This window comes from Lutjanus erythropterus, chromosome 8 (genome assembly GCF_056507025.1).
Source record: "Lutjanus erythropterus isolate fLutEry1 chromosome 8, fLutEry1.hap2, whole genome shotgun sequence".
NCBI lineage: Eukaryota > Metazoa > Chordata > Actinopteri > Lutjaniformes > Lutjanidae > Lutjanus > Lutjanus erythropterus.
The window spans coordinates 14,163,858-14,178,386 of NC_139324.1; the positions used below are offsets into that span (position 1 = coordinate 14,163,858).

At 37.2% G+C, this 14,529-nt stretch overlaps 2 protein-coding genes across 2 annotated transcripts; both read left to right on the forward strand.

Moving 5' to 3' along the window:
* LOC146322591 (uncharacterized) lies at nt 1-2,521 on the forward strand. Its single transcript, XM_084724010.1, has 5 exons — nt 1-333; nt 428-466; nt 557-694; nt 787-818; nt 1,749-2,521. The coding sequence occupies exons 1-5, from the start codon at nt 27-29 to the stop codon at nt 2,055-2,057; spliced, it is 825 nt and encodes a 274-aa protein (XP_084580136.1). The 5' UTR covers nt 1-26; the 3' UTR covers nt 2,058-2,521.
* A 1,011-nt stretch (nt 2,522-3,532) lies between these two features.
* Nucleotides 3,533-6,671, forward strand: LOC146322592 (uncharacterized). Its single transcript, XM_084724011.1, has 5 exons — nt 3,533-4,577; nt 5,143-5,475; nt 6,024-6,356; nt 6,448-6,477; nt 6,566-6,671. The coding sequence occupies exons 1-5, from the start codon at nt 4,196-4,198 to the stop codon at nt 6,622-6,624; spliced, it is 1,137 nt and encodes a 378-aa protein (XP_084580137.1). The 5' UTR covers nt 3,533-4,195; the 3' UTR covers nt 6,625-6,671.
* Nucleotides 6,672-14,529: the final 7,858 nt, after the last annotated feature.

The following is a 14,529-nucleotide window of genomic DNA, read 5'->3' on the forward strand; positions in this document are numbered from 1 at the left end:
ATTCGCCACCATGTGAAGTTGGACTGATGGTCCGGAGAGGCACGACACAGACAGCAGTCCCACAACAGCATGTGACAGTCGAGTGTCCTGTCAAACACTGTGGACAATCATTACATGTCACCTGGTGTAAACTGCTCGACATAGACAAATGTGAACAAATGAAAGAAACAGAGAATGTAGAAATAACGCAGAATGACAAACGTGCTAAAGATGAACTGACTTCATTTTTGATTTTCAAACGGATTTCCATTAATGACGACGGCCTGTACAGATGTGATTTAAAGGGATATAAATATGAGCAGATCAGTCACACCATCAACGTCTCAGTTTCAGGTAGGCAATTGCATTTTATTTTAAATCTCTCAATGCCAAAACATAAGATGCCAACTTTAAGTGTTAATTCTATATTTTTTCCATCAATGTACAGATTTACACAAGCGGGTTACAAACTCAGATAATAATGCAGGTAAGAACTTATAACTGATCAATTGTACATAAAGCCAAATTTCAAAGGATGCAGAGTAACAATTCTGATCTGGTCCCTCTTCTTTTGTAGATAAGTTATCAAGTGTTGCTGATAATGAGGATGATGAAGATGTGTCCTGGCTGCCCTACTTCTTCATCTGTGTTAGCATAGTTGCTCTGGTCACCACACTGATGGTGTTAACCCTCCTGAGATTTTATGGATGCAAACGTAAGAACATTAATACGTTTCTTCAGTCTGAATTACTGTGACGACATTTCTGGACCTTACAACAGAACATTTGTTTTATGTTCTCTTCACAGGAATACTGACCTTCAACAGCACAGAAGCACAGGTAATGTGGTGCTGTGTTGCTTACTTAAACAAACTGTTTGACATGTTGGGAAATAAACTTACTTGTTTTTTTTGTTTTTTTTGCTGAGAGTCCCCGCTTTGTGTGTCAAACTTCTAATAGTTATCTCAAGTACCTCAGCCTTGCTGCTATGAACACTGTCACAAGTTGTTTCCCTGGTATTTTCCAACTTGGGAAGCCAGAAGATCTCACAAGCTTTGCACTTACCTGGAAAACCTTCCGTCTTCCTTCCTCGACTGCTGTGTCGTTTGGTTTGAGAAAAATACTCACAGCCTCCAAAAGCTACTAGAGGCTGTAAAAGTTTCAGCTCTGGTCAGAAGCAGAACTGTTTAAGCTGAGGAACTCTTGTCTTTCCAAGCTCAACTGCAAAACAGTGGAGGTGTGCACACAACCATGTTATAATGATCACAAGCAAGTGACTTTGACTTGTGATTACTGTGCTCACTAACTGTGTTTGGTAGGTGCCAATTTACAGCAACCTAAATATAATGACATTCACTGAAAAATATTAATGAATTACAAAAAAAACTTTTCTGTTAATAAGAGGCTAAATATATTTTATGTTGTAGTTCATAATACATTCACAAGGAATATTTTTAAAAATGATTAATCCAATCCAATGTATGTAGGAATGCCTGAAAAACACCAATGTATTTAAGGATTAATACATAAACTTTCAAGGTGCTGGTAGCCAGTTTTGTCATCTTTGGACAGAGCAAAGCTAGCTCCTGTTTCCAGTCTTTCACCTGAGCTAAGCTAACCAGCTGCTGGCTTTTAGAAGAAAGCAAATCAGTGAATTTCCCAACATGGCAAAATATCCTTTAACCCAGATGTTAAAGAATCTTAATGGTGTCAAGAGCAAGAGTATTTCGTCAGCGTATTTAATCTTGTCCTTGTGTTTTGGTGTCACAGGAAATGTCCACTCACATGATACCTGACCTCCCCAAGGGCAGCGCTCCACCCGCTCTTTTCCTGCAAACCCACTCCCCCTTTCTGAATGACATTCACTCTCCCAGTGCTGCAGAAAGACCAACATCTCACCCACCCCTGCCTGCAAACCAGCCTGCTGTGGCAAACACAGCAGATGAAAGTCGAGTGTCAGACTGCGCAGTCTATTCTGTCATCAACCACCGTCAGTCTGTGACACTTGCCAGAGAACAGCAGAGAACTGCAGCTAAACAAAATAAAAAGTCAGAATATGCTTCCATCAATGTGTCATAGACTGTCGGTTCATTTGTCATAGACACATGCAGATGGAAAAGTAGGCGTTGGTGTCACGGAACAGGCAGAAGCTAAACGATCGACCACACTGCAGGAGAGGCGAACGGAGGAGGCTTGTGGTCACACAGATGCACAGTACAGTCATCTTTAAATAACTGGACTAGACCAGAAGCAGCATTGAATTTATCCTCTCATCCTCAGTTTTGTTCCAGGAAATGCTGCTTTTCATTATTAATTTCTTGGTATTTTTTGCTGTTTTATCCCCTTGGACTTATTTAACTTTGTTGGCCAGAGCTTTGGTGGTTTGTCCAAAAAGGACAGTGGATAAGTAGATTTTTAATGTGCAGACTCACTGAATACTTAGTGTGCATTCTTTTGTCTGATTTGTTAGTTTGAAGACTAAAGTTTAGGACGTGTCTGTGTTGTGTAAAACAAAAAATAAATTTGGCCTTGCAATGTATTTCTTGGTTTATCTGAAACATTTTGTTCTTTGACAGATCATGGATGTCATGTCCTTTGTGTTTATTTTTCCACTCTTTTCTGTAGAAATGATTATTTGAATGTCTAAAAGAGAGAATAATTTGGTCAGCTCATCCTTCAGTTCTTTGTGATAGAGACATTATGAGAAAGTCCAGTTTTTTCTCTCACACATTTGCTGTCCCACGTACAGAGCTTGGTGTTTTTCATTACCATCAGCGTTAACACAGCATCTGGCCTGTCAACCACAGCAGTGTGGTTCAGTATAAGAGTGCAGGAAGTTAAGAAGCGATCTAAAGAGGTCTGACACTGAGCACGACCTGCTTCTTTTCACACACAGATGATTTACATACTGAGATAACGTAGTCTGGGCAGTGATCACACATTAAGCAATTCAAAACTGCATTAGGGAGTTTACTGTTTGCACCATTGGATGAAACTTTAATGACAGCTTTAAGCATAATATGATTCAAGTGGTCTGCAAGAAATTAGACTTCTGCTCCTCCTCTTGGCTCTGTTTTCAGCCTTTAGAAGATAAAGCCCGTGACGGGAGATTCTGGCCAATAACTGGTCAGTAAGATAGTTGAGTCTCAGTCCCACAACATCAGTATTTACCACTCAGGAATGAGACTCAGCAGTCAACCAACTTCAAACCACTGTCGACAAAGCGCTGTCAACTCTGGGAGTGAGCGTCAACAATCAACTATCTTCCTCCAGAATTGCTTAACGCACCTTTAAATAATATACAAGGAGGAGGAGTATTAATTGGGATTGTTGTTGGTTGAGTGGATGAATCTGCGTATGTTCACGATTATCTGACAAGAGCTGAAAAGCCCATTTAACAACCTTAATAACTGTCTCAGATTTTGTACTGAGGACAACCTACATCTGAGTCAATACATGTTTCTGTTTCTGTATTGCAGAATGAAGATAATAATAATGCAAAGATAATAAACAATATGCAATATTAATGTGTGTGCACATCATGAACTGCATTATTCATTGAAATTCACACTTGTGCATGATGGTCTTTGCAGCAGGTCAGGAAGTGGTGAGTTTGCTACAAGTGAAATGAGCCCTGCAGTATCTACAGTTTTACATTATCCTTGAGGTCTCAGCTGATGAACATGTCAAACCTAATGCCGTACACTTGTCTGCTGATATTTTGCTGTCTTACATTTGTCTGCATCTATGGAGAAAGTCAAGGTAAGAAGAAATACTCTTTTATCTTGTGATATGCCTTTGAAGCGAGCCTGAGGAGACGTTTTGAATAGATTGGGGTCATTAACAAGACAAGAAAACAGTAAGGCTTCAGATTAGAGCCTGTAAATTACAGTGTCATTATTCACTGCTCATGGGATGTCAGTACAACATGTATTGAGTCCGATATGTAAATACAAAGGAGGAACACAAGAGGTTAGCGAATAAGGGAGTTTCACAGGGACTTACCTGATAGCCATGTTGATATTGTGATTAAATCAATAATTCGGTTATTTTAAATCACACAAATTGCATAGTTTAAAAACAGTTGTAATATATTTAAAAAATGTAACATTTCGTGCAATGAAGAATTAATAAATTTTATTTGTTAAAAGTGAGAGACACTTTTCTGTTGACTTGTATTATTACTGTATTTTGAAAGATTAAAGACAATACAAAGGATGAGTTTGAAGTACATTACATTTTCTTTTCTTTTTTTTTTTATTTTAGATTCACCACCATGTGAAGTTGGACTGATGGTCCGGAGAGGCACGACACAGACAGCAGTCCAACAACAGCGTGTGACAGTCAAGTGTCCTGTCAAACACTGTGGACAATCATTACATGTCACCTGGTGTAAACTGCTCAGTACAGACAAATGTGAACAAATGAAAGAAACAGAGAATGTAGAAATAACGCAGAATGACAAAAATGCTAAGAATGAACTGACTTCATTTTTGATTTTCAAATGGATTTCCATTAATGACGGCGGCCTGTACAGATGTGATTTAAAGGGATATAAATATGAACTGATCAGTCACACCATCAACGTCTCGGTTTCAGGTAGGCAGTTTTCTTTTTTTATTTCTCAGTGCCAAAATGTAGAAGTAAGATGTCAGCTTTAAGTGTTAATTCTACATTCTTTTTTATCAACCAACAGATTTACACCAGCGGGTTGACAATAATGCAGATAAAAACCTATAATTTTCAAAATTGGTTTGAAAAAATAAAAATTATATATATATATATATATATATATATTGTCTGTTAGATACCTAAAAAGTTAACAAAATGTTCCATTGTTTGTTAACTAGCCAAGAGTTACATGGTGTATAAATACAATAAGTATTGGATTACTATATGTAAGTACAAGGGAAGAAAACAAGAGATGTAGGAATAACGGGTTAAAAACGTTGTGTTTCTGAGGGAATGACCTGCATGATAAGAACAAGACAGGAAAAACTGTGAAAAGGTTAAAAAAGTTAGTAATTTTAATGTGAGACACTTTGCTGTTATAATAATTCCTGAAATTCCTGAGCAGCTTCTAGACACAATAAAGATTTTGATTTAATGTGACTCACTGAAGACATTAAGGATGAGTTTTGAGTGATTTTCTTTTTTATTTTAGATTCACCACCATGTGAAGTTGGACTGATGGTCCGGAGAGGCACGACACAGACAGCAGTCCCACAACAGCATGTGACAGTCGAGTGTCCTGTCAAACACTGTGGACAATCATTACATGTCACCTGGTGTAAACTGCTCAGTACAGACAAATGTGAACAAATGAAAGAAACAGAGAATGTAGAAATAATGCAGAATGACAAAAATGCTAAGAATGAACTGACTTCATTTTTGATTTTCAAATGGATTTCCATTAATGACGACGGCCTGTACAGATGTGATTTAAAGGGATATAAATATGAACTGATCAGTCACACCATCAACGTCTCAGTTTCAGGTAGGCAGTTTTCTTTTTTTACTTCTCAGTGCCAAAATGTAGAAGTAAGATGTGAGCTTTAAGTGTTAATTCTACATTCTTTTTTATCAACCAACAGATTTACACCAGCGGGTTGACAATAATGCAGATAAAAACCTATAATTTTCAAGATTGGTTTGAAAAAAAAAAATATATATATATTGTCTGTTAGATACCTAAAAAGTTAACAAAATGTTCCATTGTTTGTTAACTAGCCAAGAGTTACATGGTGTATAAATACAATAAGTATTGGATTACTATATGTAAGTACAAGGGAAGAAAACAAGAGATGTGGGAATAACGGGTTAAAAACGTTGTGTTTCTGAGGGAATGACCTGCATGATAAGAACAAGACAGGAAAAACTGTGAAAAGGTTAAAAAAGTTAGTAATTTTAATGTGAGGCGCTTTGCTGTTATAATAATTCCTGAAATTTCTGAGCAGCTTCTAGACACAATAACGATGTTTGATTTAATGTGACTCACTGAAGACATTAAGGATGAGTTTTGAGTGATTTTCTTTTTTATTTTAGATTCACCACCATGTGAAGTTGGACTGATGGTCCGGAGAGGCACGACACAGACAGCAGTCCCACAACAGCATGTGACAGTCGAGTGTCCTGTCAAACACTGTGGACAATCATTACATGTCACCTGGTGTAAACTGCTCAGTACAGACAAATGTGAACAAATGAAAGAAACAGAGAATGTAGAAATAATGCAGAATGACAAACGTGCTAAAGATGAACTGGCCTCATTTTTGATTTTCAAACGGATTTCCATTAATGACGACGGCCTGTACAGATGTGATTTAAAGGGATATAAATATGAACTGATCAGTCACACCATCAACGTCTCAGTTTCAGGTAGGCAGTTTTTTTACGTCTCAGTGCCAAAAAGTAGAGGTAAGACGTCAACTTTAAGTGTTAATTCTACATTCTTTTTGTCAACCCACAGATTTACACCAGCGGGTTGACAATAACGCAGGTAAAAACCTATAATTTTTTATTTACAGTTAAGTTTTAATTGACTAGGACTGACTACGGACTACTACTTACTTATTCTTCTTTTGTAGATGAGCTGCCAAGTGTTGCTGGCTGTGTCCTGGCTGCCCTACTTCTCCATCTGTGGTAGAGGAACTCTGACAGTGTTAACCCTCCTGAGAGTTTTTGGATGGAAACGTAAGAGCACTAATGATTATGTCTGAATCATTGTGACAAAATTTCTGGATCTCACCACGTAACAATGGAGGATTTGTTTTATGTCTTCTTCTCAAGAATACCAACCGTCAACAGGACAAAGATACAATAAACATTAAGCTACAGACAGTCAACTTATCGTAGCATATCAAAAGGTCTCAATTTCACACGATATATATTGTTTGTTTAATTTGGACAAACAGAAATTAAAAAATGACTTGCTAGGGATTTTGGAGAGATTATGCGTCTGTAAAGAACACACAGAAATGTAGGGTAACTTTTAAAGAAGGTACACAAAAACTGAGGAGTTACAAGCAAACAAATGAGAAACGGGAAGAACTAACATGCTAATGAACCATTAGTTAATGATTAACCCCTAATCAAATTTTATAGAGTTGCTAATACTTAACTATTACTTAATAAGTAACCCTGAATCAATTTAGTCTAACTAATGGTTAACTAGCATGTTAGTTCCTCATTTGTTCCCTGGTAACTACTCAATTTTTGTGTAACTTATTTAAAATTGTTAATGAATTTGGAGGATTCAACTAAACTTTTAAAGTTAATCAAATTTAAAAAACGGTAGAATATATTTTCAGAACACTTCTGAACGTATACTGTATCTGTACAAAGTTAAGTCAACTCAATTAAATTAAACAACTCAACAATTAAATTCTTTTCTTCTTTTTTATAGTTTGAAGAAAACATATGATGGAAGTTTGCTGTATGTCTAATTCATTTTAAGATAAGTCATGGTTGTTTGTTTTCACAGTAATGAAGCTGGAAGATTTTTTGTGTGAAATGAAGAACTTACTTTTCAAAGTGAGAAAATCATTTTTTTTTTTGTATTGTTCATCAGTGTGGCTGAAGCTTATTGAACATGATAATGTGTTAAGTGAATTTCCCAACATGTCACACTATGCTTCCTGCAAACCCACTTCCACTTTCTGAATGAAGCACTGTGGAAAGACCACCATCCCACCCACCCCTGCTGACGAATGGAAACCAGCCTGCTGCAGATGAAAGTCAAGTGTCAGACTGCACAGTTTATTCTGACTGCTACCACCGTCAGTCTGAGACACTTGCCAGAGAACTGCAGCTAAACAAAATAAAAACTCAAGATACGCTGCCATCAGTGTTTCCTGAACATGTTTGATTTGTCATAGACGCATGCAGATGGAAAAGTATGTGTTGGTGTCACGGAACAGGCAGAAGCTAAACGATTGACCACACTGCAGGAGAGGCGAACGGAGGAGGCTTGTGGTCACACAGATGCACAGTACAGTCATCTTGAAGTAACTGGACTAGACAAGAAGCAGCATTGAATATATTCTCTCATCATCAGTTTTGTTCCAGGAAATGCTGCTTTTTGTTATTAATTTCTTGTTATTTTTCAAGGTATTGCTTTTCTCGCAAATTGTTTAATTTACTTTGTGGCTTGGAGAGCTATTTTGATTTATTCAGCTTTGTTGGCCAGAACTTTGGTGGTTTGTGTAAAAAGCCGGTATTGTCCATTTCCAATTTTGGCAGGTGTCTATATCTTGAAAAAAAAAATCAGCATTGTAAAACAATCCTTGGCACATCTGTGACTCTGGAAACATTCTGTTCTTTGAAAAGTTGTGGATTCTTTTCAGTGGAGATTAAACTTTGAATATTTGAAAGAATTATTTGAGAATATCTTTGAGAATAATTTGACTTCTGTGAAAGAGACTTAGAAACATATTTACAAGTCTGTTATTTTATCTCACACATCTTCTGTTCCATGAACAGACCTCAGTTCACCACCACTAGCGGAAACACAACACCTGGCCCATCAACCACCAGTGTGGTTAAGTTTAAACGTGCAGGAAGTTAAGAGGAGAACGAAAGAGTTATATTACTGACACTTTCGCATATGATTTACATACTACGCTGTAGACACTAGACACTGCAGTCACCTCATCATTATAGTTTTCACACGTTCAGCGAGTTAAATAATGTACTAGAAAGAGGAATAATGATTGGCAATATTTTAAAGTGTCTAACTGGGAACATGAGTTGTGAGCAAATCAACTAAACCCTTACTTCTCCTCTCCAATTTGTAACATAAAGAAATAGTTTTCCTTCATATAGGCGTACGTTTAATCATCTTATGTTCCCTTAGATTTATCTTGGAACTGTGTGGAGGGTCTGAGGCCTTACGTTGGGAACAGCATACTTTACAACTAATCATGGCTGAATCTTCTACTCAAAAAAGCAAAGAAAAGAAAAAAAAAACATCTGCCAATGCACAGATTAATTTAAAAAAATAAATACATATTTAATATGAGGTTTTAGGCCCAACACACTTGTTTGCCTCAGCATAAGTAACTAAACACATTACTGATTCATATGAAACATAAATAAAGCCATTCCTAGCTGGTCTCTAACAACAATGAAAAACAGATGAGAGTTTTGATGTATGGCTAATTGCCGCTCTGGTAAGTCATGTATTCAAGAATATTTTGTTATGTAAAACCTGAAATGAAATGTGACCTTGTTTTCATTATTTAACTTTATGAATGCTGAAACCTGTTTGTGGGGATAACTGGAAAAACAAGACACATATTTTCATTCCAGCCAACAAACCAGAAATGCCACAGTATTTTTTATAATTGGGTGAATTTTAAGATTTTTTTTTGATTATTTTCAGTTGCTCCCAAGTCAAAAACATTCTGTAAATATTACTTGTATAATGTAGTGTGTTTATCCAATGTTGTGACCTGCATGTCTTTACTTCCTGTCAACACCACAGTAACGTTGTGTTTGCCCGCAAATGTGATTAAGTTAGTTACTTCACACTTAGCTTGGTTGTAAAAAAGTGTTTACCCTTACCCAAAACACCTTGGCTTTCCACTGCTCCAGCAATCACCAATTCAAGTTTGGTCAGAATAAACCCTTAATTCACCGTGTTAGGTGAAAAAGTAAAACTGGGAGAGGAGTGAGAGGAAAGTCAGATATTCGAGAAGCAGAGAGGAGAAACTCTGTGTAGAATCAGAATAATTTCACATCTAACGTGGTGAATCAAGGGTTTATTCTGACGAACTGGAGCTGGTGATTGTTGGAGCAGTAAAAAGTAAAGCCAAGACATTTTTGGTGACTTTTATTTTGTTTCTGTTGAGTTGAATGAAGATGACTATGCTTGCTAACATTGCTAACAGTCATCTAAGACACTGAGGTGATTATCAAAGTGTTCAAACTCAATATAAAACACTGTACATAAATGTACATGAAGTAAGGAGACATGCAGCTCATAAAACAGATATGTGTCACAGTACATTGCAATGAGAAAACTGAAGACCTCAGACTGATTAACTGCATTTATTTGATTTTAATCTGGTTGAAAAATCTCATTTTCAATCTGAAACATGACCAAATCACAAAAATTCCCATGTTGCCCTGTTCACCGTATTTAGCTCCCGAGATCACAAATGACTCATAACTGCTTGTTATGCTGAATACATTCAGTATATCATATTGACAAACATCCTAATGATTTAGTTTTCTTTGGATGATATCCAGTGAAGCAAATTCAGTAAATCCTAACGCTCTAATCCATTTGCAGATTGCTCACAAAAGGCCCTTTCACTAAAAAATGCCATGTGGAAAAATGTCAAGAAATGCTGAATAATGCGATCTAGCTGTCTCATTTCTTACAGTATTCTCGCTGGAATGCATACTCAGGAGAGGAAGGTGAAAAGTTGAAAAGTGGCCGTACATCAGTCCTGATAATCATGTGAAATGACTCGGTGAACTTCTTCACAATCTCTGAGGGGAATTTTTTTTTTTTAATCTCAACAAACGGTGTCTGGTAGTCACAGCCCACACCAGTTCAGCTCTTATAGTCTCTCTCTATCTGTCACTCACACACACACACACAATGATTGTGTTTTTTTCTGTGGTGGACAAAGGCCTGGCTTAGATGACAGAGAGATGGAGAGCGTGGAGGCTTGTGCGAAGGCAACATTTGACACAGGCCTGATTAGATCAAGCCTGAGGTCAGCCACACAGTGTGCAGCGCTGAGACAGGCTACTGTATCTAGATGACAAGTAGATCAGTAGGGATTTATGCTTTAAATAATCAAGTACAGTGACGTGAAATAACATTGGCAGCGTTAACATTATATTCAAGGCATGTAGGTTCAACTTGCAACAGACGAATGAGCAGGCAGGCTTTTAGCGTTTTGTTCACTTCATAGGAGTAGAGTGGCTCTTCTGTGAGTTTAACCTGCAGCCCCAAGTAACAGTAACATTTATTACTCCTGTAATATACTACTAATCCACCCCATCTACATCCCACCACAGCCAGACCTGTATACTCACATACTTTTCCCAACATACATGAACACACCTGACTATAAGCACAGGGTCGGGCCAGATTAGTTTGAAATGTAGTCAGTTACAGACTGCAAATTACATGGCAATACATATATAACTAGAAATGAAATCCTGAAAAGGCCGTGCCCATAGTCACACAAAAGTAACCTGACTGCTGAGTGTGCTTCCTGGTTGGAGTTTGGCAAAAGATGAGGGCAGAGCATGGCTTTATGCAGAAGGCCTTCCATCCCACAGAACAAACCAAGAGCTGTGACATCATCGGGGGGATTAGGGTTTCTTAGGCCTTTTAGTTACTGTCTGCGTAGTTTTTCCCTGCGTATAATTTGGTATGAGGAGCCAGTATGCATATGTTGACCTCTTTTAAGGGCCCTATAACTCAATTTTTTTTGTTGCTCTCACTTATTTCCTTTGTAAAAATCTATTTTTGGGGAAAAATAAACCCACCTTTCTTAACTTTAAACCTGTGTTCTTTGTGCTTTGTCTGCTTGGTCCAACAAATCCATTTGATTATAAACTAGAAGAGAGCTCTCAGTAGAATGCAGATCTCTGACAGGAAGACTGAAAAGAATATTTGGATGTCACCCCTTTGTAATGACCAACATTTTGATTAGTAACTGTAATTTGATCACACCTTTTTTTGTCAGTAACTGTAACGAATTACAAATGCATTTATTTTGAAACTCATTTACATTTAACTAGTTACATGTGATTGAGGTGAGGTCAAAGTGACCTTTGACCACCAAAGTCTAATCAGTTCATCTTTAAGTCCTTGTGGACATTTGTGCCAAGTTTGAAGAAATTCCCTCAAGCCATGCTTGAAAGATCATGTTCACAAGAGAATGGATGAATGGATGACCCAAAAACATAATGCATCAGTCTGTGGCTGCTGCTGGCGTGCAGGCATAAAAAAGGTTTTTACAAACTTGTGAATCACAGAGGTTCTTCAGCATGCAGCTGAAAACGTGCACCAAAAAAATGTAACCTAATTTGAAAACCTTTGGTTCAAAATCAGACGTTGAAAATGTTGCAAGTTATAGAAAAAAAAAAAAAAAAAAAATGGAAGCAGCCACAAAAATTCGAGCTCAACAAATGTTTTGATCTTTATACATCATCACATTTTTGCATCAGGTTCTTGTTTCTTCTGCCAGCTGTTTCTCCACCAAGAGGAGCTCTTGTTTAAGAAACTCCATATGACATGGTTATCATACAATAAAGTTTCATAATTTTGAAATTGCCATATTTTAAAGACATACAATCCAAAAATGTAATCAAGTAATCCTTGATCTCTACTTCCTGTGTCATCTGATTATGTAATCCCAAATACATGTAATCCATTACCACCCAACCCTGGAAATGCAGACAAGCAGTAACACATGCATGCATGTGCAGGGAGAACAACAAAAGTTTCAGTGTTACATCTTTAAAGAATAGATCTCTGACTCTGAGTGGTTTGTGGAATGTGGTTTTGCTCCAGAATTTATCACTATAAATAGAGATGTTAGCTAGATTATTACACACCACAGAGTCAGGGAGCAGGTGTGAGGCCAGTCAGGTTACTAAAATGTGAGACATCTTAGATGTATTCTTCTAACAGCTGTTGAAAGAGGATTAATGTGTATTATTTTTAATAACCAAGTAAATTATAATTGGTATATGATCATGTTTTTACTATTAGTTTTACCTGATATGATGTTATGTATTGATATTGTGTAATGTTATCACACATATATACACATTAAGGTTGTCAAGATATGGCATTTTCACACAATATGAATAGAAAAAAAAAATGATATCTGTCAAATTCATCTTTAATGTTGTTTATTTTGCATTTTGTTGCTTTTTGGGCAAATTAATTACAGTAAAAATGAAAGCAGGAGGTGGAGACAAAGTCTGTAACCAGAACTGCACAAAAAGTGCAGCTAAACTTAATGGATAGTGAAAAGCCGGTGAAAAGCCAACACCAGTATATTCTAACACTCCCAGTATGTAGAGTATATATAAATGTGTGCGTAAATGTTAAATACACAAACCTAAATCTAACAAAACTAATAAATGGTGTATGTTATGCCTGAGCTTATGAATATATACATAGAACAGAGCTGGCATGTGCTGCAGGCTCTGTGTGTCAATGTGTGTGCACAGCATGTGTGCGTTTTTTTGTCCACCATAACACGCCTGGCTTGGGATGAAAAAGGACCCAAAAATGAGCATCTGGAAGCCAGGTTTGACACATCAGAAAGGAATCTCATGTTTTCCTGAGAGATGCAAAGCGGAGCTGAAAATGTTGAAAGACTTTAAATTATAAAGATTCAGAGACATATTCTTTCCATTTTTTTTATTATTCTATTTGTTGCATTTCTTACATCAACTTTACATGGTTGGTCATAATGCATCATTTCATGTTTTCTTCTTCTTCTGGACTGCCGTTACTCTGTACAGGGCTGGATACATTTACATGCTACACTTCCATTTTTAAAAAATGTGAAACAACATTTCAGAGTTATTCTACTGTAAGCTCTGAGCTCATAATCAGTGTCGTAGGCATGTAGTGGAAATATGCTGCCTAAACTCTTATTAATGGTGAGGAATGTGATATGCCAGACTGAAGCACTAAGCTTTAAGTCTGATAATAACCTGCATGTCATCCCGTTGATAACTGACAGATTTAAATCATATGCTTTGATACACAAGATAATTTCAGCATAAAGCTTCAGCTTTTAAATGCCTCTGTACACATGCGAACATGATATATACCAAAAGCCTCGTAACATTTTAGACATTTAGGTGCCACTTCGATCCAGAGAAATATACAAATGAGCACGCACAGTTTTAAGTAGCACAGTGGCTCCTCTGGACATTTAACCATGATCAGTTCACTAAGCCACCCGACCCACAGCCCGACCTGCACATCTTCACACATGAACTCATCTGACTCGACGATGTTGACAGGCAGCAAGACACGCATTCCTTTCAGGGGCACCAAGAAGGTTTCAGCGTTGCTTCCTCAGGGAATTGATTCAAGCTATCTGACTGTGGAATTTAACCTCCAATAACACACACATACACACACACACACACACACACACACACACACTCACAAGACACTGAAACACACTTTAAACATGTAGAAAAGTTGATCTAATGAAGAATATCCCTGACCCCACCCAGCCTTAAAAATACACAGACATGAGAGTGGCCTTTGACTGAGGGACAAGAAGTAAAACCTGTGCCGATTCGTTGTGTTATCTAAAAGTTACGAAGGGTAATGTTCTATATTTTTCCTATTGTCAAAAAATCCCCCATAAATAACTAACACTCCCAACATTAAAAAAAAGGCTAAATGATTTCCTAAAACAGCTGGGCTATAGATTTTAACAAATGTTACTCAAACAGAAGTAAACAGTGAACACTGAGGGCTATTTTCAGCCACAGATTAATACATAAGTTGGTGTGCTTGTGAATATTTACAGGAGCTGGATTTGTG